Genomic DNA, 22,783 nt, shown 5'->3' on the forward strand with positions numbered 1-22,783 from the left:
TGAAAAGCTGGCTTTGGAAGTATCGATATTTCAGTATGTATGCGCACATCAGCGTGAAATGTTGTGCCTAATTAACCACGGATATCCAGTAGCTGATATCCGCTCACTGGCTCACTCATACAAATGTTAAATTCACAAACGAGTAGTCTTTTGAATATTTCTGCAAATAGAATTTCAGACATTAAGTCGTTCCTGTATGCAACTGGGAATTGGTTGTAATTGTTCACTTAATAGAACCATTCTAAAGACTCCACTTGTTCACAAGTCTCAAGAACTTGATGCAGCAATGGCAAGCTGTAGCCGTGTGGAGTTAAAACCGGCGTTTCCAGGATGTAAACAGGGGTACTACATCAATGTCATTGATGTAAAAGGTAAGAACATACATGTGAAGTGTACATTATGTCAGGGTAACCATATTTTCATTAAAGATTAAAGATATCTTCTAATTTCAATACGCCTCCAGTATGCTTCCTCCGTATGGATGGAAAAATGGTTATGTTACAAAATACATTCTAAAACCAAAGACAGAATTCAATGTTTCCCTTGCGTTCTACATCTCAGAAAAAGGTCCTGGTTAATTACAATACCTGGTACAATACTAGCGGTAAAGTCAAGGATAGAAGAGCAGATTGGTATACGAGAATTTACTTGAATGGGGGGCAGGGGAAATGGACCAAGAAATCAGGAGAGAGAGAAAGAGAGCGAGGAATGCAGGCAGCTGGTTAATGTCTGTCAGTGCAACACAGAGAACCCACAGTACTGGACTACTCAACCCCCCTTTCCTCACACTCTCTCACACACATATGCACAGCACTGAAAGAAGTATTTATTTGGGCCAACAGAGTGTGTGTTCCGCAGTGAGAGCCTCATTAGCCTCTGAAAAAGAATTACTAATACGTACCACCACACTTCTCTCTGTCTGTTCTGTCCATCATTTCATCCATCCTTCCATTATGTCTCAATGTTTATCAGGAACTGGGTCATGGATGCAGAAAACCCAGTTGGGAATAACGTAGGTGTTCTTCTGCTTCCCCAGCAGGGACACCCCAGAAATTGCTTCCATGTTTTCCAGTGTGATATACCAGAACATTCAGGAGGCGTAATGATAACAGCGTGTGAAGCATCTTAGCTGAGATTGCAACTCAAATTCTGTACATTTCTCAGAGAGGAATTTTGTCGTTCCCAAGGGTTATGGTTATGTTCATGGATTTGAGTTTGGGAAAAGACTGCCTGTAGTAAAGGGCTGCACGGCGGTTGAGTGGTTAGCGTGCAGACCTCACAGCCAGACGCAACCAGGGTTCAATTCCACCCTCGGCCATCTCTGTGTGGAGTTTGCATGTTCTCCCCGTGCATGCGTGGGTTTTCTCCAGGTACTCCGGTTTCCTCCCACATTCCAAAAACTTGCTAGGTTAATTGGTGACTCCAAATTGTCCATAGGTATGAATGTGAGTGTGAATGGTTGTTTGACTTTATGTGCCCTGTGATTGGCTGTACACCGCCTCTCGCCCGAAGACAGCTGGGATAGGCTCCAGCACCCCCTGCCACCCTTGTGAGGAAAAAGCGGTAGAGAATGAATGAATGAATGCCTGTAGTAAGGTATATACATATATAGATTTTTATGTGTGGTTTCGGGTTATGGTCATGATTTAGTTAGGGAGAATACTGCCTTCAGCAAGGGTCTAGACTAAGACATTCATGTATGGATTATGATCTCCGAGTGAAGGAGTCCTGCATGCCTGAGAGGGGAGCTCATAGGGGAGGGCTTGGGCTTGATCTATTGTGTCTGGTTCAGTAGAGCCTGAAGAAACAACATGGAGGACGTTCAGGCTACTCTGTGTCCACCACCTGCCAGGAAGTGTAATTAAGTCATACGTGTGTTGTCAAACAGGCACCAGACAAAGGTCGGGCTGTGGCGTCTTTTTACATGAAACGAATTTTGGAATTTTTCCCATCATTCACAATCCTTATGTAAGACACGAACACTCGCATCTTTCTCTTTTCTGTGTGTTCTAAAGATACAAAAACAGATAAAAAGAGAGAGTGACAAAGCAGGCTCATGCTCATACTCAATGACGAGGTGGGTTATCAGACTAGTGAGGACATCTCCAAGGGGGGAAAAAAACGAAACGCTTGAACGTTTGAAATTGCTCATAAAGAACTATATCAACTATAAAATAATACAACAGAGGTCAGTAACGTGGGTGTTCCTCTCTCAATGCACTCAGCATTTCAGTGTGAACTGTGGAGCTGTAGAGGACATTAGTTATGTCCCCACTAAGGAATCTGAAACTTTTGACACTCCTCAGATCCATCACTGTGTGTGTGTGTGTATGCGTGTGTGTGTTTGTGTAGTGGGGGTGGTTGGTCTGACTGATGCGTCCACAGTGATGTTGTCAGACACCAACTGTTTAGCACTTCCTGCCCATAAGGTTTGTTTTGTCTATAAATGTGTTTTGGCTTTGGATATAGAGCACTGATGCTGGAATTACCGTTCACCTCACATAAGTGTGGAGAAACGTTTCATTTGTAGTTCTCTACATGCAACTTGGTGTACAACTTGATAATCATACACCCCCCTCCCCATCAAGTTATGAATACCTCTTTCAAATTATTCTGGCTATCTCGTTTGACATGGCAGTTGCTTGGGATGAAGAGGAGAAGGAGTTGCCACTTTGGGATAATTCATCAGGAAATCAAAGTCCCAGCTGTAGAGGAAGGTGTCAAATCCCAGATCCATGTCACCAGTAGCACAAGGCAGCAGAGACTAAAACCCTGTCTTCACAGGAACTCTCACACAGTGTGGGATCAGTAAATAGTCACGTCCACACGGGAACGGATCACTGTGTGAAAATCATACACCTACCTGTGGCGTTGGAAACAGACAAACAGGCAGAACCAAGCAACGTACCAAAACCGTAGAACTAGACAGGACACTTGCGGAAATCATAAGGTCTGTTGTATTCCACTTGACCGGCCCTGTGAGCTTACTTCTATGAGTCACTTTGGAAAATAAGACAAAAAAATAGCAGACGACTGTTCACTGGGACTTCCTGTTCAGTGCAAAGTAAGCACGAGCCTGGATTCTATCACAGCAGCTAACAAAATTAACTAATTTAATTTTGTCATTTTTAGATTATTTGCCCTGGGAAGAAAACTTTGTACGAAAATCCTTATTAACACAGTGACTTCCTGTTCAGTGCAAAGTAAGCATGAGCCTAGATTCTACCACAGCAGCTAACAAAATGAACTCATTTAATTTTGTCATTTTTAGATTATTTGCTCCGGGAAGAAAGCTTTGTACGAAAATCCTTATGAACACAGTGACTTCCTGTTCAGTGCAAAGTAAGCATGAGCCTAGATTCTACCACAGCAGCTAACAAAATGAACTCATTTAATTTTGTCATTTTTAGATTATATGCCCCGGGAAGAAAACTTTGTACAAAAATCCTTATTAACACAGTGACTTCCTGTTCAGTGCAAAGTAAGCATGAGCCTGGATTCTACCACAGCAGTTAACAAAATTAACTCATTTAATTTTGTCATTTTTAGATTATTTGCCTCGGGAAGAAAACTTTGTACGAAAATCCTTAAGAACACAGTGACTCCCTGTTCAGTGCAAAGTAAGCATGAGCCTGGATTCTACCACAGCAGCTGACAAAATTAACTCATTTAATTTTGTCATTTTTAGATTATTTGCCCCGGGAAGAAAACTTTGTACAAAAATCCTTATGAACACAGTGACTTCCTGTTCAGTGCAAAGTAAGCATGAGCCTAGATTCTACCACAGCAGCTAACAAAATGAACTCATTTAATTTTGTCATTTTTAGATTATATGCCCCGGGAAGAAAACTTTGTACAAAAATCCTTATTAACACAGTGACTTCCTGTTCAGTGCAAAGTAAGCATGAGCCTGGATTCTACCACAACAGCTAACAAAATTAACTCATTTAATTTTGTCATTTTTAGATTATTTGCCCCGGGAAGAAAACTTTGTACGAAAATCCTTAAGAACACAGTGACTTCCTGTTCAGTGCAAAGTAAGCATGAGTCTGGATTCTACCACAGCAGCTGACAAAATTAACTCATTTAATTTTGTCATTTTTAGATTATTTGCCTCGGGAAGAAAACTTTGTACGAAAATCCTTAAGAACACAGTGACTTCCTGTTCAGGGCAAAGTAAGCATGAGCCTGGATTCTACCACAGCAGTTCACAAAATGAACTCATTTAATTTGGTCATTTTTAGATTATTTGACCCGGGAAGAAAACTTTGTACAAAAATCCTTAAGAACACAGTGACTTCCTGTTCAGTGCAAAGTGAGCTTCAAAATAAAACTTAAAGAAAAAACTAAGTCAATGAAATAACTTTTTTGGGAGGTGCACGGCAAGCTCCGCCGGGGTGGTGGTGGTGGGGGGATTATGGAGTGGATTCACGCTTGGTAAATATTGTTTTTTTCTACATGCATGCAAAGTTCCTTTAACGCCCTAATGCTCGCTGAAGTGATATGATGTAATGTGCTCGTGTGACATGCAACTTGCCATGCATGACAGTAGTTGGTTGAATTCCCAATTGTATGATCTCAGCTACGTTCAGGGAAGGGGAGGTATAGTAGTTTTTCTAACATGTATTGAGCTGTTAGTGTTGTAGATATGCTAAAAAGAGTTCTTCAAATCTAATCCCATGCTGATAAATATGCAAAAAAAGAAAACACCCATTTTAAAGGAAATGACTGTGTGGAGCTAAAGCTTATTCTGGGCTTGACTCAATTATGACTCAACTCAACAGATAGCAGCATGATAACTCTTTGTCATTAATTCACCCTACCCCCACAGCACACACACACACACACACAAGGCACACACGGTCTTGGAGGCCATGTGCTAATTGATGCAGAGTAATGGTGATGTTGCAATAGCCGCCCATCTTATCTTTGAAGGTCCTTGTGTTGTCTTTCCTTAAATAAAGCATTTATTCTTAATGATCGTATTTGATAGAGAATTTCAACTGTGTGAAATAGAGAAGGTGGGGGAAGGGGAAAACGAAGAATAGGAGCAGAGGGCCAAAGAGAGGGGAACACGGAGAAGGAAGAGGATTAGGCGGGGGGGAGGCCTCCTGCGGTGTGGAGGTCACACACACAGCTGTGGTCATCACCTTTCACTGCAAGGGACTCACACACACACACAAACTACTGTGATCATCACCCTCTGTGGGAGGTTGACCTGAGCCAGATGGCCGTGGCTCCCTTTTTATGACGCCTTTTTGGGCCAGCCTGCTCTCTGTCCACACCTTGCTTCACGACAAAACTCTCGACATTGCAAAACACCAGCATTACATTGCAGTGTGAATGCGTCAATCAATCAGTCACATGAACCACACCAATGAAGGCATGAGAAAAAAGCACATGCATTAAAGTGATGCATTTCTGTCACCTTAACATTTACCAGCTAATTATGACTGTCACAGTGACACAAACTTTACACAGCTTTTCCCAGGACATACATAAGTCACATTTCATGTTAAAGCGATTTATGCCGAATTGAAAAATTGTTCCACATTAACATTCCCACCCAATGTCGGACCTTTTTGCTTCATGTGCACAGCTGTGTCTATATTTGGATATTTCAGAATGATTACATTGCTTTCAAATGTGCATCATAAAGTACAAGGGTCCTTCAGTGCTGAAGGGGTTGAAACCAGCTTTGCTGCACCAGGATTTTCCTGGCAGCCCACTTTTCCTGAACTTAAGCCACCCCTGCTCCGTATAAGTCATAATTATCATTTATATGACTTTAACTTGGTTTACTTTCAAAAGAGTCCAAAAACCAAATTGTAAAAATCTAAAAGTATTTTAAGCCCGTCACTGTTAAAATTCAAAATAGCTCATGTGATTTCATACATTGTGCGTAAATCCTGCATTTTTCATTTTTGGATGTAGATTTTCTCCATAGTATAATTTTTGCCTGCATGAGCGTGTAACAATCAAGTGACACCCGTGCCCATGAGGCTCCTTGCAGACATGTGTTTTTAATGTTCTTAAAAGGCAGTCCTGCACACATGTGCTTAGCCTCCGTTGCCAGATAGTTTAAATGTAACCCCACCCTTGTCTCAAAAACTCTCTTTGTCCATTTTTGGGGATCAAGTAAAAAATTGTCAGAGATAATAACGATAATGATTATCATTGACAAAATGTATATGATACAGTCAAACTTCAGGCTCAATAAAGGTTGGGAAACATTGCTGTACATAATAAAACGATAAGTACTGTATAAATAAATTGTATAGAATTCTATATCACCATACAGCAAACCCTCACCACTTTGACCTTCGCTTGGAACTGACTGGTTGGCCAACATGCTAACCACTCAAACATTCATTCATTCATAAAACATTCATAAACTAAACTAACTTAAATGCATATATAAAACATTCAAAAGATGCACTCTTCACACCCCACCTCTGCCTCATCCTGCCACTTTGACACTATATGCGTTAAATTAACGCCCAGTTTGGACTTTTAGGAAAAACAATCAGACTGCACTTCCGGAATAACAAACAAAAAACAGACTGTGTACATATATTTATACTGTTATTCTGTATATTTTGTATTTTTTCATTCTTTTTTAATAGATGTGTCTGCACCTACTATACCAAAACAAATTCCTAGTATGTGTTTGATCATACCTGGCAATAAACCCTTTTCTGATTCTGATTCTGATTCTGATTCAAAAGATATTGTGATAATATGTAGTATTTTACACAGGTCACGAGTTGTCAGTAATGTTACTGTAATGTTTGATGAGGCACAAGCACTAGTCTTGATTGCCGGAACAACAGTCTTTTATTGCAGGTTTGAATGATCTCACAAGACGCACAATAATGGCTGAAACGGGCTACGGTTGCAGGCTAACCCATGCCAACCTAAAACTCAACTCTCGACAGATCCCGTAGCACCGGAGCACATTTACAGCACATAAGTCTTATTTATGTCTGTTATTATGTCTACTATATTGGGTAATACGAGTGTAAAGGTTACTATAGGGGTGTTAGTTCATGTCTAGAGGTCTCTAATAATGTTAATAATGTTAAAATTCAAGGTTGTAAACAGAGTGAGGCACTCACATCATGCATTGTAAATTTTCAGGCCTTTATCAGCATACCCGTGCATTTGATACTTCCGTTTGAGACACTTTTCACATATAAGCTTGGTTTTATTTATTTGATTTTGAGTGCAGTCAGACGGAGTCTACAAAGCAAAAACTAGTTCTACAGTATGGCACTTTGTACATTAACTGTACATCTATGAAGAGTTTTCTGAAATGTGTTTGTGTGTCATCTCCTCACGCTACTATGGTTGATGAAACCACACTCTCAGATGTGTTCTGTGGCCTGGCTTCATGTCGGAATGTTTTTTCCTTCAAATACACACACAAACACACACACACACACACACGTGCAGGCTGTGTCCACACTGTGTTCTTTACAGCAGGACTTTGACTTTATGAGGGTTTTGATAAACACACAGTGGCATCGAGTGTGTAGCTGCACACATACAACCTGGATTTCTTTGTTTGTTTTTTTGAGTCTAAAACTCAAGATGGTCGATATCCAGTTTGTTTTTTCATTGAAATGCTGTCTTATTCATGAGCGACACATACTACATGAATACTATGTTGATGTAACTTTCAGCACAGCAATGATCTAAAACATGAGCTACACATATTACATGAATACTATGTAGTTGTAACTTCCAGCACAGCAATGATCTAAAACATACATCATTGGTATGATCCTGGAGTGGCTTTAATCCCAGGTGTGTCCAAAGGCTGGTTTGAAAACTTGAAGCTGCCGAGTGACAGCCTCAAAACCTTTATTTCTTGCCTTTCTGTATTTTATATAAATAAAATAAAATAAAATAAAATAAAATAAAATAAAATAAAATAAAATAAAATAAAATAAAATAAAATAAAATAAAATAAAATAAAATAAAATAATCAACACATTGCAATGTAATGTGTCTTACGGTTGCCATGAAATATTATAGTAGAAATACAGTAATAGCACCGTATTACTTTGCATCTACGCTGGTGTAAAAGAAACACTTTTTAAAGCACTTTGACGCTTAATATTACATAAAGAATACACACATTTTGGCATATAACTATGGCATCAACAGCATCACAGGCTACTATTTTCCAAATAACATTAACAATAACATTGTAGTAGTAAATACATGACCCTTAGATTTCAAAACACTGGCAATGTGCAACTTGTTTGGCATCTGGCAGGTTTCTTTACATCCAACCTTTTATTAGTGAAATTATTGATTATTATATGTGTCCCATTTTTGTCATCATCTGCTGTTTGTTTGTTTTTTTCTTTGATACTGTTTGTAATAAGAAAAGTATCCAGCAGGTTTTGGTTTTGACTTTAACTCAGTGGTGGAAAAAAGGGAAAAAGGGGAAAAGAGGAAGAGCCCAGTACTTTCCCTTCTTGGAAACATGAGGAATGAATCATGCATCATGGATTTAGGGGACTAACTTAAAGCATGCTTTTCCTCCTTGATTGGTTAATATTTGGTTTTCATAGGAAGTAACTCAGTATAGTAGATCTCCTCTCCTGAATCAGTGTGTTTATTATTCTGGTTGTTGCCACCTCGCTGCACTCCATCATACAGACAGCTGTTTTTAATATTTTGGTTACTGTATTTATGTGAGAAGTGCAAAATATAAGACATATCTCAGATCAGGGGTGTCCAAAGAAAAATGGCATTAGCATTTGAAACAACAGCACTGAGATGGAGCCATGTAACCATTAAGCCGACATGGCTTTGTGTCGGCTTCCTCTAGTAACAAAATAACGTACACGGAAAGACACATCACCTGAGATGAGGGAGTGGACCAGGTGATAAAAACCTGCTCTCCCAGACTGTTGGCTTTGAGTGCCTTTACACTTCCTCATGCTGTCACCAACTCTTTAGTCTTTATTCTCACTTTAGTGCAGGGGTGTCCACATTTATTTCCACTGAGGAAAGGTTGAAGGGTGTGGATGTGATATTCTGTGATATTCATCATATTTTAACTTATCAATCATCAGCCTATCCCAACTGTCTTGGGGCGAGAGGCGGGGTACACCCTGGACTGGTGGCCAGCCAATCACAGGGCACATATAGACAAACAACCATTCACACTCACATTCATACCTATGGACAATTTGGAGTGGCCAATTAATCTAGCATGTTTTTGGAATGGGGGAGGAAACCGGAGTACCCGGAAAAAACCCACACACGGGGGGAACATGCAAACTCCACAAGAGATATCCAAGCAGAGATTCGAACCAAGATCTTCCCGATCACGATATACTAAGTTAGGGGTGTCAAAAGTATTTACAGTGTGTTTTTATTGGCCTGTGGTACATTCTAAAAAAACTATTTAACATGAAAACTAAAAACAAAACAACCAACAACAGCGAAAATAGAAAAATAAACAGTAGTTTCACAAGAATAAAGTCAAAATATTAAGTAAATAATTTTTTGTTGTATTATTAAGAGAAACAATGACAAATGTTATTTTTTTTAAATTTGGTTGCGGAAAAAAAACCCAACAGTGAAAATAGAAAAATCAACAGTAGTTTCACAAGAATAAAGTAAAAAATATCAAGTAAATAATTTTTTGTTGTATTATTAAGAGAAATGACAAATGTTATTTTTTGAAATTTGGTTGTGGAAAAAGTTATGAAGTTACAAGAATGAAGTCATAATATCTTTGGAATAAAGTCATAATTAAGAGTGAAAAAAATACATAAAGAAAGCAGAAATATTTGTAAAAGAACCCACAAGAGCAGATATGGGAAAAATGACAGTAGCTTCAGGAGAACAAAGTCAAAATATTAAGAGACAACATATGGATGTAACATGTTTCTATATAATATATAATAGTATATAAAACTACACTACTGCATTCAGACTAACGCTGGAGCTAGAATTAGGGAAACACTGTATAAACAAGATGGTGCAGAGTGAAGTGAATATCCCAAAAGCCAAAACACACAAAAAGCCAAGAGTGGAACCTCTGTTCATGAATAATACAGCTGCGACCGATTAGCGCCACGGTCATGTTTGATCCCAGCCGGCTGCCGTAGTAAGCCTGTTGCTCCCGACAACAACACTGAACTGTCAAGACAACTTCTGCCTTTCACTGCGCTGCACTGATTTTAATTCACAGAATTAACTTTACTCACCACTTTTACCGCTACAGCCTAACAGGGACGTATTCAAATCGGCGTTTTTTCAAATACCAGCCAGTTTGTACCAAGTTGACTTTGATAGTTGGTGAGTTTTGTTTACTCGAAGACTGGAGGTAGCTTAGCCCGAGTAGCATTAAGCTAATTGTTGTTATAGTACACGGAAGACTTAGTTGCTGTGCAGTACACAAGAGAATAGAACTGCCTGTGAGCCTCGTTTGGTCGGTGACGGTGTCTCATTAAGTAAATCGTTTCAAACAGATTTGATTAGCTGCGCGTCAAAGTAAGCCAAGAGTATTTGCACAAACATGCAGTAACATGATGCATGGCAGTAGTTGTTGTAACATGTCAGTACAGTCAGCTTTCCGCCGAGAACGCCATATATTGCTGATGTGTAACATTAGCAGTATTTGTGTAAATGTGTTTCCTATTTACGTAATTTCGTGCTACTTTATGTGCCAGGTCGTTGTCATGGCTTTAACAGTTGTTGTGGTGTGTTTTTAAAGGTGTAAAGCATCTCACGGACCACCTGAGACAAACAACTCACATGATGGTGTCACAACAGAAAATAACAGTCACGCCTCTCCTCTCCTGTATGTTGACGCCCTCCTGGGAGGGAACTGATTAGGATAAAGAAGATAAATGTCCCTGAAGATGTCTTCATTATGATTTCAAATTGAGATTCTGAAGTGATGGAGAACAAAGAGCAGAGGTGAACACACAAACTTGCAGTTTTGGGAATACTACAACTTTGATATGAGAATATCTGGCCATTGTCTGTCACATGTGTCTAACAGCATCCTTCCAGAGGAGCAAGCTGCTGTACCTCCTCAGCGAGGACTTCTCCACATTTGGCAGTCAGGGGGGCCAAGTGAGCCTCTTTGCCCAGAAAGAGTACATCTGTCCCAGTGTGTCTTACAGGTAGCCCTGGGAGAACATCATGGACTCCTGCTGGCACAGGGTAGGATACGCTACATGGGCTTTCATTCATTCATTCATTTTCTACCGCTTATCCTCACGAGGGTCGTGGGGGGTGCTGGAGCCTATCCCAGCTGTCTTCGGGCGAGAGGCGGGGTACACCCTGGACTGGTGGCCAGCCAATCACAGAGCACATATAGACAAACAACCAAATCAGTTATTTTCAAGCATAAAAATGGCTAAACTAACTAAAATGCAAATACAAAACATACAAAAGATGCATTCAAAAGATATTGTGATAATATGTAGTATTTTACACAGGTCACGAGTTGTCAGTAATGTTACTGTAATGTTTGATGAGGCACAAGCACTAGTTTTGATTGCCAGAACAACAGTCTTTTATTGCAGGTTTGAATGATCTCACAAGAGGCACAATAATGGCTGAAACGGGCTACGGTTGCGGGCTAATCCATGCCAACCTAAAACTCAACTCTCGACAGCTCCCGTAGCACCGTAGCACATTTACAGCACATAAGTCTTGTTTACATCTGTTATCATGTCTACTATATTGGGTAATACGAGTGTAAAGGTTACTATAGGGGTGTTAGTTCATGTCTAGAGGTCTCTAATAATGTTAATAATGTTAAAATTCAAGGTTGTGAACAGAGTGAGGCACTCAAAACACATCATGCAGGGCACATATAGACAACAATAATTCCCACTCACATTCATACCTATGGTCGATTTGGAGTCGCCAATTAACCTAGCATGTTTTTGGAATGTGGGAGGAAACCGGAGTACCCGGAGAAAACCCACGGATGCACGGGGAGAACATGCAAACTCCACACAGAGATGGCCTAGGGTGGAATTGAAGCTGCATAGACTCATTTATTGAAAACATACACTGCAACAGATACTTTAGATTCATTTGAAAATCAAAAATACATGTCATCCAATAGCTCTTACAATGGTCACATTTCAAAACTAATCTTTCTGTTCACCTCAAGGAAGCTAAATGTAGCATACTTGATCTTCCAGAGGGGAAAAGTGAGCCATATTTTGGCCTTACAAAAGCCACGATGTGTGTCTTTGTTGACCACTTGATGACACTGTTACATTTCTCCCTCTGCAGCCAAATGGCTGTTCATGCATTGCTCGATTACTGCATATAACTACATACACTCAAGCACGTTAACCTTGCACTTCCTACCAGAGCTGTATCTAAGCTACTGTGGTATATAACCATTAATAGTGGTCAATAAATGTTTTGTTGTTGTCCAGACGCCCCCCTCAATATTACAGACTGGCAATACTGTGCTATTCTCTATCACAAGTTGATGTACCATCAAAAGTAGACATTTCCCTTGTTGTCATCCCCCAGGTGGCCAGGTGTACTCTTTTGGAGAGCTGCTTTGGAGGGGCCTAAGTGTCCCAGTGTCAGCTCCAATGTTGGAGGTCTCGCTACAAGGGACAACAGTAGTCCGCGTGGCATCTGGTGGTTTCCATTGCGGAGCAGTGAGTGAGCAGGGCAGCGTGTACATGTGGGGGGAGAACACTGCTGGACAGTGTGGGACGACCGAGGGTGGCACGGATTCAAATGTTACGGGTTAGTCATCACCCTGCTTTCCAAGTTTATTCTTTCCCTCCTTCTCTTGCGGTGCACTTCCTATGCAGTCGCTATGCTATAATCAACTTTTTCATCCAGGCATACATCATGTAGTTTATTTTTCCCCCTCATGCGTCACTTACAGAGTAATTGGCAGTTGTTCTAAACACTCAGTTCTTCCTTCATTTACCTCACATGTTCAATCACCACAGTGCTGAAGATTGTGTTTAGCTGGAAACTTTCTCCGTCATCCTAAATCTGCCGGCTATAAAAGATAGAAATGCTGGTAATTCCTTATTACAGTGGTGTTCCTTATAGGTCCACACATGACCTTTTAAAAGGATGTAAAAATAAAAGTGATAGTATTTCTCACCTAATTAGAATGTACTGTACATGACTTGTACCGTTGGTGAGCAAGGGTTTATTGATAGTAAGTCAAGTTGTAGCAGGTTTCTGTAATGTAATACTTTGGTGGTTCGTGACAACTTAAAAAAGACGTATGTGGCCTTTGAGTCAAGTGAGCTGCAGCAGAAAAGCTATTTTGAGCTGAGAACCTGCCAAAAATATTATTGAATATGCACAAGTGGTTGATATCTGCCAAAATAGATCCTAAGGAGTTCTGCACACAAACATTACGGTCCTGGAAAAAACATTATCTCCTGATTTTTCTTTAGAGAGCTAGCCCATGACAGATGAGGGGCATTGGAACCTCATTTCAAATAGCATTTTCCTTTCTGTTTGACTCCTGGTTTGTGCTAGTTCCAGAGCCATACCCTGTCCCTGTGGTGGACAATGAAGTGGTTCCTCCCGTGGCGGTTTGCATCATGGACCTGGCGTGCGGACGGGAGCACAGCCTGGCGCTGTCGGCCCAGAATGAGCTGTGGGCCTGGGGCAGCGGCTGTCAGCTCGGCCTGGTCACAAGCAACTTTCCTGTATGGAAACCACAAAAGGTTAGTGAATGCAACACAAAATTAGGTTCAGTGTTTGAGTTTATGTGAATCATGAAGTTTGTATACCGTATGACACCTGTTTTTCATTTTGAGGCATTTGAAATAGAGATGCTTGATATTGGCTTTCTTACCGATATCCGATATTGTCCAATACTTAATTGACCAATATCGATACTCGCTTCCCCCAAACGGTCACTAGGCTTCTTTTACTGTGATGCCGCTGGATTCAAATAAACATTCATTCATTCATTTTCTACCGTTTATCCTCAAGAGGGTTGTGGGAGTGCTGGAGCCTATCCCAGCTGTCTTCGGGCGAGAGGCTTGGTACACCCTGGACTGGTGGCCAGCCAATCACAGGGCACATATAGACAAACAACCATTCCCACCCACATTCATACCTATGGACAATTTGGTGTGGCCAATTAACCTAGCATGTTTTTGGAATGGGGGGGGGCGGAGTACCCGAAGAGAACATGCAAACTCCACACAGAGATGGCCGAGGGTGGACTGTGCAGCCCTATAAATAAACAGTTTGTGAAAAATAAGACAAATACTGTGCAATACAAGTGCCAAAATAGTGTATGTGACTGCGAGTGATACTTTTGAGGTGTAGTATTAGATTAGAAGTACAGTAGTCCCTCGTTTATCGCGGTTAATTGGTCCAGACCTGACCTTGATAAGTGAATTTTTGCAAACTAGGATTTATGAATGCAATTATTTTGTAGAGCCCACTAGACATGAAATAACATCCCATATTCACTTTTATCTTGTGTTACCCAATATAGTAGACATAATATGGCATTTTAGACATAAATACATGCCCGTGCTCGTGTGTGATGTTGTAAATGTTTTCCAGTGCTAGAGGAATAGAGTTGGGGGGCTGACAGAAAGTGACATTGGAGGTTCAGAATTGAGTTTTAGCTTGGCATGGGTTATGGCTGCAGCCGTATCTCTAGTAGGAGATTCCTGTTGGTCTTCCGGTTGGTGATCAAGTCTGATGCTTGTGTGTCTCACCGGACATTACAGTAACATTAGTGACAACTAGTGACCAGTGTAGAATACTACATATCTTTACAATGTCTGTGGATGCATCATCAGAATGCCTTAGCCATTTTTATGTTTGAAAAATGTGCTGAAATATGAATATTTGGACTAATAAGTCGTTTTCAACCAAGAATCAACATCATTTATTACAGTAAAGTCTCGTTATATCGATATTCTCGGGAGTCGGAAAAAATACCGATATAACCGGACTATCCATATATCCGATCCTGCGCCGAACTGCATTAAAAGTGGGCAATAATGCACTCGACATTTTTCTATAGTATAGAACAATGTGGAGCAGCTTAAATCAATCTTTGCTTAAGGATTTCAATACCAAAAACGAACACGGCGAACGGCTGCTTCCAGTCAACTTTATTTTTCACACTTCCACCACCAGAGCACAGCACACGCACCGATTCTCGCACTTCCTGGTTCACAGGTCATGCTCAACCCGCCCCACATAGCTGGCCAAACACATGCCTGCAACAGAAGAACCAACTGCGTTCGTGGTTTCTCTCGTGTGTATGGCCAGCTATGTGGGGCGGGTTGAGCATGACCTGTGAACCAGGAAGTGCGGGAATCGGTGTGTGTGCTGTGCTCTGGTGGTGGAAGTGTGAAAAATAAAGTTGACTGGAAGCAGCCGTTCGCCGTGTTCTTTTATGGTATTGAAATCCTTAAGCAAAGATTGATTTAAGCTGCTTTTGTATCGATATAAGCAGACCAAATTGGCTGGCGGGAGATGAAAAGGGCATCGTAGTAACCGGATTATCATAATAACCGGGTATCATACTAACGGAACTAATTATATCATAAAAGACTACAAATTTGCCGGGAAATGAAAATAGTATCGTAATAAGTAGTAATTCGTTATAACCGATATCGATATAACGAGACTTTACTGTAATTAGTATATTATTGAAAAACCGTGAAGAGTGAAGTTGCCAAATTGGAAGTGCTAAGCGGCGAGGCATTACTGTAAACCACAAGTGTTGACAGAGGGCCGAAGCACTGCAGGTTTTCTTTCCAACCAGTTTCTCCAGCAGGTGATTCCATGGACGAGCTCCTTCCGTCAAACCATTCATTAATTCATTTTAATGAATTAAAACCGCTTATCCTCACGAGGGTCGCGGGGGTGCTGGAGCCTATCCCAGCTGTCCTTGGGCAAGAGGCGGGGTACACCCTGGACTGGTGGCCAGCCAATCACAGTGCACATATAGACAAACAACCATTCCCACCCACATTCATACCTATGGACAATTTGGAGTGGTCAATGAAGCTAACATGTTTTTGGAATAGGGGAGGAAACCAGAGTCCTGGGGAAAACCCACGCATGCATGGGGAGAACATGCAAACTCCACACAGAGATGGCCAAGAGTGGAATCGAACTCTCCTAGGTGTGAGGCCTGTGCGCTAACCACTCTATCGCCGTGCAGCCCTCCCTCAAACCAAAGGAGGGTTAATCATTCAAATCGCCTGCTTTAGTGACTGGCTGGAAAGAAAACCTGTCGTGTCTCAGCCCTCCATGGCATGAGTTTGATACCCCAGCTGTGAATCCAGCTGTTTGCCAATATCGTCAGGATAAACAGAACGGATATCTAATTTGTATGCTATTATCGGCATCCCTAATTTTAATGTATATTTCATGTATGGATTGTAATGTCTGTATACATTATGTGAACTTTTTTTAAACTTTGGTCTAGGTGGAGCATTTAGCAGGCAGACATGTGGTTCAGGTATATTCTCTTTCTGATATCTTCATCTCTCAACATCACAATTGAATGTTAGATTTGCAGTATTTTGCTTTTCCATTTCAAACAGGTGGCTTGCGGAGCCTACCACAGCCTGGCTCTGGTTCGTAGTTTACATCCACAAAACTCAAACACACATAAACCTCTGGAGAGGCGGTCCCCATCAAACCAGTCTCTCGCCATGGATGATGCCCAGTATTGTCCGCTGGGGGTGGAGCTAACTGAAAGCACGTCAGCAGAGGTAAGTACACCACAAAAAAAGCATACCACAAAAGGTTACATGATGAAAATATGTTGTCTCTGTTGAATGGATTTGGAGGCTTCAGCCAGAAGAAGCTCCAAAAAAAGTTTTCTACAAGCTGGCAGTACCCATGGGTATCAAGCTGTTTTAGTTCCGTACTCTTACAGCATATCCAACAACAAGGGGTACAGTATTACAGTACCTTTTTTAAATACATTTGCATGTTTTGCCTTTCAGGTTTTGGTGAATGAGTTTTTTTCCTCATTCCCTTTCTCTTAGGAATGATCAAGCTGACCCTATAACTGAGACGGACAGCCTCACTACATCATACCCAGTGACAGGCTTGACAGATAAATATAAATGTGCATTATCTCATGAGCTGGAGCTTCAGAACCTTCTTCAGAAACTCTCAGGTCACTCATTAGAGATGCAAAATAGCAGCAGGCACGGAGACACAGACTCACTGAGCAGCCACACTTCAGGTCCGTGTGTAGTTTCTATCACCTTTGATTTTTTTTAAATTGCATCTTTAGTTTGTCATGTCAGCCATCTTTGTGTCCAGATGACAGCTGCATTTCCACAACTCCTTTCAACAACCCGCTATCCTCCCGTTGTAAAGATGACTCGACAGTGTGGTAGGACAGTGAACATATCATCACTATGCAGTATTGCACCTTGTTATTGACCATCTCTCTTATCACAGCAGTCAGGTGCTCAGACCCTCTTTTCCAATGGACTTGGAAGAGTTTTCCCTTACAAAGAAGACGTCAGTGCAGGGACACACGAGCTCCACCCTAACTGACATAAGCAACGAGGGGGAAACTAGAAAAAAACAACGCTCTCTGCCTGGAACACCCCCATATGGTAGGTTGTGGCGTGAATAACCGAGGGTAACAGGACAAAAAGACCTCTCATTGACCAGTCAACATGTGTGGATTATTTATTTAACCTGGAGACATTTTTAGCTTGTGGTAGCCTTTTCAAAATGCTGAGATAATATGCAGGTATGCACTGAATTGATAACCCCCTACCATTTGAGCCATGTCGCCCCCATGTGTTGTGTTCGGTGTTATCTTATCATTATATCAGCTCACATGCTTTTCTTCTAGCATCCCCACGTCCGCGGCACCATTGTGCCAGCAAGTCATCCTCTTCTGGCTCGATCCACACACCGGAAACAGAGGACGGTTTTCCGACCCTGGAGACGGAGGTGTGGAGCTGGGGCAGGGGCTCCGAGGGGCAACTGGGCCATGGAGATCAACTGGCTAGGTCTGTGTGCATTCATGTTAACCTGCATAGGGGTACAATACAAGAATTATTGTATGGTGAAAATTCTATGTATTCTTTATATTGTGTTAATATTCAGTTAATTATATTTATTGTTGAAGTGGTTTACACTGCTTTTGGTTACAGTTTTAGCTTCATGAAAACTAAACTACTGAATAAATGTTAACTCAAACTAACATCTCTTTCTTCCACATGTGTGTATGTGTATGTTTGTGGGTGTGTCCCCAGACTCCAGCCTCTTTGTATTAAGAATTTGACAGGCGAGGAAGTGATCAAAGTTGCTGCAGGATCACACCATTCACTGGTTCTTACTGCTCAATGCCAGGTAACTATTACACTCAGAGGTGCAGCCCCTTCACATGAAACATTTTCTTGCAGTTGCAATTCCTTTTCATGCCTAATTCCTTTGTATTTAATAACATTATTTACGTCCCCTTGTTTGTTGCAGGTATACTCATGGGGCAGCAACATGTGCGGACAGCTTGGTCATGTCAACAGTCCTGTTACTCTCCCGCAGCAGGTTAAGGTATAAATAACATAAGAATTATACAAATGTAGTAATGTTTTATGCAATATACGTATTTAAGTCAGGAGCAGTGGTTGTCTACTTCTGGAAAATGATCAGTTTTCACATGCACAATTTGTGTGCTAAATGAACTAGATGAGGAGATATATCACGACATATATGATCATCCCGTGTTTATCGCTGTTAATTGCTTCCAGACCCTACCCTTGTGAATTTCTGCAGAGTACCATTTCTGTTGTTAGAGCATAGAAAACCTTCAAAATATACATTTTAAACATTATTAGAGCCCTCTGGACATGAAATAACACCCATATAATCACATTTACACTCATATTACCCAATATAGCAGGCATAATTAGACTTGCGCTTGTGTGTGTTGCTGAATGGGGGGCGGACAATATCTCTCTGCCAGTATTTGTTTGTCTGTATTGGCAATGAAGTGCTTACAATATTGACATCTGGGTATATCAAATATTGGAAATAAAGCCAATAAACATGAGTGTTATTAGGTTAATATGTAAGTATTTGAATGGATACCATTTACAGTAAATTATAGCTAAGTCTACTGTTGTCATCCCCAAAATCTGGCATGACACAATAAGGGCCGATCTGACAACTGAATGGCTGCAATGTTTTCCTTACTTCTTTGTAGTTGTCTGACGATTTTCGGGCCTGGGACGTGTCAGCGGGCCAAAGCCATTCCCTCCTCTTGGCTGATGGGAACAGTGATCAGCCTGTCCTGTTGTATTGCGGACAGCAGCAGGAGCCAAGGTCGAAGCAGAGTGAGACATCCTACCAGAGCAAGCGCTCGTGCCAGAGGTCACCCAACAGGGCCGAGAATTACAGCGTCAGACCCGCTTTGCTGCCTTTCTGCGTGGAGGTGTGTGGGCCCAAATTGCAAAAATGTGTTGACCTTGAATGTGTGGTTGTTGGCAGGCTTTTTTGAAATTCTTGGCTTCCTTGCTTAGTCACCTGTAGCGAATAGAATAAATCCAGAAAATCACTGAATACTATGAAGTAGTGTTACCCACCTTAATGCTTAAAATCATGTTTCTTTTGGTTTGTTCCTGTAATGACAATGACAGTGTATGTGTGCATGACTTTATAGATGGGTTACATTAGCAGTGTGTCCAGCGGCGGCCAAAGGTGTGCACTGCTGGCAAACTGCAACACCACGACTTTCATCTCCACCATCCGTGAACTGGCGTTCAAAGAGAGGAAGTTTTACTACTGGTTGAGCAGTGTCAGGAAGCTGCTTCTTACGCCGCTCTACAACAAAGGTGGCTGACTCTCTTTCTGCCAATTTCACACATCGTGGTTCAATTCCATTTGTCACAGTGACGTTTAGAAAGGTGAACCCTCATCTTCCACATCACCGATATTGAGAAGGGATGACTGCAGTGTGTGTAGCCCCACCCTTTTGGTATCGTAGTACTGCTGCTGGTACAACAGGAACAATGGATTCATCATCCAAGGCTTATTATATTCAGCTTTAGCTTTTGAGACATTGAATTGATGTTGTTGTGATGCACGCTAGTTTTGAATAATGTATGTTTCCCCACAGAGAATGTACGTCCCTCCCTTGGTGAGACTTGCTCCCGCCTCTTCCTTTCAGTCTGTGGGACTTTTAATCGTCTGAGCACCCTAATTGGTCAACACTCTACATTGCTCAGCTATTTTGTGCATGAGGTGCAATGCCATGATGTGACCTCTCTTCACCTCCTCGTCCACACTCGGCACTTCCTGGACACCTACACTGCGTAAGGTCCACTTGCAAATATTCAATAACGAGTGTGATGCAACAACTGTCTTTCTTTTACTCTGTTTGTTTCTCTTTTGTTGACTCACCACACTTGTCCTTGTAGAATAACCTGTCCAATATAACACCTATGATAAATACTCTTGTCAGGAGATGTTGACGTTGTGGATGTATATTTCAATTCGCCCTCTCCATCTAGATATTGCACGGCCGTAGGTGACTTCCAGGTCATGGGTGGATTTCCGTTGCTCCATAAGCTCTCCGTGTAAGCTTCATTTGATTATGAAATGTGTGGATACATGAGCGTCAGAGCATCAACATTTTCACGAGATATGCTAATAGTCTCTAAAATCTCTCTCTTTCTCTGTTCAGTGAATGTTTAGGTTCACAGCACACCAAACTTGCACAGCTTTCTGAATTTGACCCATCAGGCAGTGGGGGTGTTGATCTGGGTTCTTTGTTCTACTGGCCTCTACAGCAGCTCTCCCAGTACAGCCAAGTTCTGCTCAAACTGGAAGCTAGCTACCACATGGTGAGGCTGAAACTCTCCATCCGTCCACTCTTTTCTGTTCATGTTTTAATGTAATAATTATAAGTGTATGTATTATCCATACGTGTAATGATTAATGAATACACACAGTACAATATAATACAATGTGAAAATTATGACGCAAAAGTCAATGCAGCCAAACTCCAGGCAACATATGAAAAAGCAGAACCATCAAACAGTGCCTTTTTAGCCACTATAAGTCAATGGATAACTTTTTTTGTACTTATAGGCAACTTACCACTGATTGAGTGTATCCGTTGTGTATTGGAAGAATAAAGGTGAAAGTTGCATTCCCGTGTGTCGCTTGATCAGAACAACATAATGATGCTAATTTGATGCTTAATTTTTATACACTAGATATTCTGACAGGTGCACTCCTACCAAATTTAAGTAAAAGTATTTCTTTCTGTTGCTTCCAAGCTTACAACAGAGTATAAGTCCATCCATCGGAGCTGTATGCTGTATGAAAGCCTCTCTACATCACTGCTGAGAAGGAAGGAGGAGGCTGAAGCCACTTTTCTCTTCTGGAAGACACACTCAGGAAAAAACACTGTGAGTTTTATATCATTTGTTAGTATTTCATCAAATTCTAAACCACCTTGGTTGACTATTGTAGCCCAAATTGCAAAAATGTGTTGACCTTGAATGTGTGGTTGTTGGCAGGCTTTTTTGAAATTCTTGGCTTCCTTGCTTAGTCACCTGTAGCGAATAGAATAAATCCAGAAAATCACTGAATACTATGAAGTAGTGTTACCCACCTTAATGCTTAAAATCATGTTTCTTTTGGTTTGTTCCTGTAATGACAATGACAGTGTATGTGTGCATGACTTTATAGATGGGTTACATTAGCAGTGTGTCCAGCGGCGGCCAAAGGTGTGCACTGCTGGCAAACTGCAACACCACGACTTTCATCTCCACCATCCGTGAACTGGCGTTCAAAGAGAGGAAGTTTTACTACTGGTTGAGCAGTGTCAGGAAGCTGCTTCTTACGCCGCTCTACAACAAAGGTGGCTGACTCTCTTTCTGCCAATTTCACACATCGTGGTTCAATTCCATTTGTCACAGTGACGTTTAGAAAGGTGAACCCTCATCTTCCACATCACCGATATTGAGAAGGGATGACTGCAGTGTGTGTAGCCCCACCCTTTTGGTATCGTAGTACTGCTGCTGGTACAACAGGAACAATGGATTCATCATCCAAGGCTTATTATATTCAGCTTTAGCTTTTGAGACATTGAATTGATGTTGTTGTGATGCACGCTAGTTTTGAATAATGTATGTTTCCCCACAGAGAATGTACGTCCCTCCCTTGGTGAGACTTGCTCCCGCCTCTTCCTTTCAGTCTGTGGGACTTTTAATCGTCTGAGCACCCTAATTGGTCAACACTCTACATTGCTCAGCTATTTTGTGCATGAGGTGCAATGCCATGATGTGACCTCTCTTCACCTCCTCGTCCACACTCGGCACTTCCTGGACACCTACACTGCGTAAGGTCCACTTGCAAATATTCAATAACGAGTGTGATGCAACAACTGTCTTTCTTTTACTCTGTTTGTTTCTCTTTTGTTGACTCACCACACTTGTCCTTGTAGAATAACCTGTCCAATATAACACCTATGATAAATACTCTTGTCAGGAGATGTTGACGTTGTGGATGTATATTTCAATTCGCCCTCTCCATCTAGATATTGCACGGCCGTAGGTGACTTCCAGGTCATGGGTGGATTTCCGTTGCTCCATAAGCTCTCCGTGTAAGCTTCATTTGATTATGAAATGTGTGGATACATGAGCGTCAGAGCATCAACATTTTCACGAGATATGCTAATAGTCTCTAAAATCTCTCTCTTTCTCTGTTCAGTGAATGTTTAGGTTCACAGCACACCAAACTTGCACAGCTTTCTGAATTTGACCCATCA

General features: G+C 41.3%; 1 protein-coding gene across 1 annotated transcript in view; it reads left to right on the top strand.

The window, feature by feature from the left end:
- Positions 1-10,121: 10,121 nt before the first annotated feature.
- LOC131135432 (alsin-like) overlaps positions 10,122-22,783 on the top strand; it is a 33,458-nt gene continuing 20,796 nt past the window's right edge. Inside the window, exons 1-20 of the mRNA XM_078795421.1 lie at positions 10,122-10,326; positions 10,745-10,950; positions 11,036-11,199; positions 12,538-12,762; positions 13,522-13,712; positions 16,457-16,489; positions 16,575-16,745; positions 16,824-16,930; positions 17,025-17,227; positions 17,308-17,380; positions 17,449-17,609; positions 17,855-18,014; positions 18,261-18,357; positions 18,481-18,558; positions 19,211-19,438; positions 19,667-19,838; positions 20,123-20,318; positions 20,517-20,582; positions 20,690-20,849; positions 21,288-21,419. Of these exons, the coding sequence (XP_078651547.1) occupies positions 10,931-10,950; positions 11,036-11,199; positions 12,538-12,762; positions 13,522-13,712; positions 16,457-16,489; positions 16,575-16,745; positions 16,824-16,930; positions 17,025-17,227; positions 17,308-17,380; positions 17,449-17,609; positions 17,855-18,014; positions 18,261-18,357; positions 18,481-18,558; positions 19,211-19,438; positions 19,667-19,838; positions 20,123-20,318; positions 20,517-20,582; positions 20,690-20,849; positions 21,288-21,419 (2,637 nt within the window). The 5' untranslated portion in view covers positions 10,122-10,326; positions 10,745-10,930. The remainder of the gene's footprint in view (positions 10,327-10,744; positions 10,951-11,035; positions 11,200-12,537; positions 12,763-13,521; positions 13,713-16,456; positions 16,490-16,574; positions 16,746-16,823; positions 16,931-17,024; positions 17,228-17,307; positions 17,381-17,448; positions 17,610-17,854; positions 18,015-18,260; positions 18,358-18,480; positions 18,559-19,210; positions 19,439-19,666; positions 19,839-20,122; positions 20,319-20,516; positions 20,583-20,689; positions 20,850-21,287; positions 21,420-22,783) is intronic.

This window comes from Doryrhamphus excisus, linkage group LG12, assembly GCF_037039965.1.
Source record: "Doryrhamphus excisus strain RoL-2023G ecotype Guam linkage group LG12, RoL_Dexc_Guam_v1.1, whole genome shotgun sequence".
Classification (NCBI taxonomy): Eukaryota; Metazoa; Chordata; class Actinopteri; order Syngnathiformes; family Syngnathidae; genus Doryrhamphus; species Doryrhamphus excisus.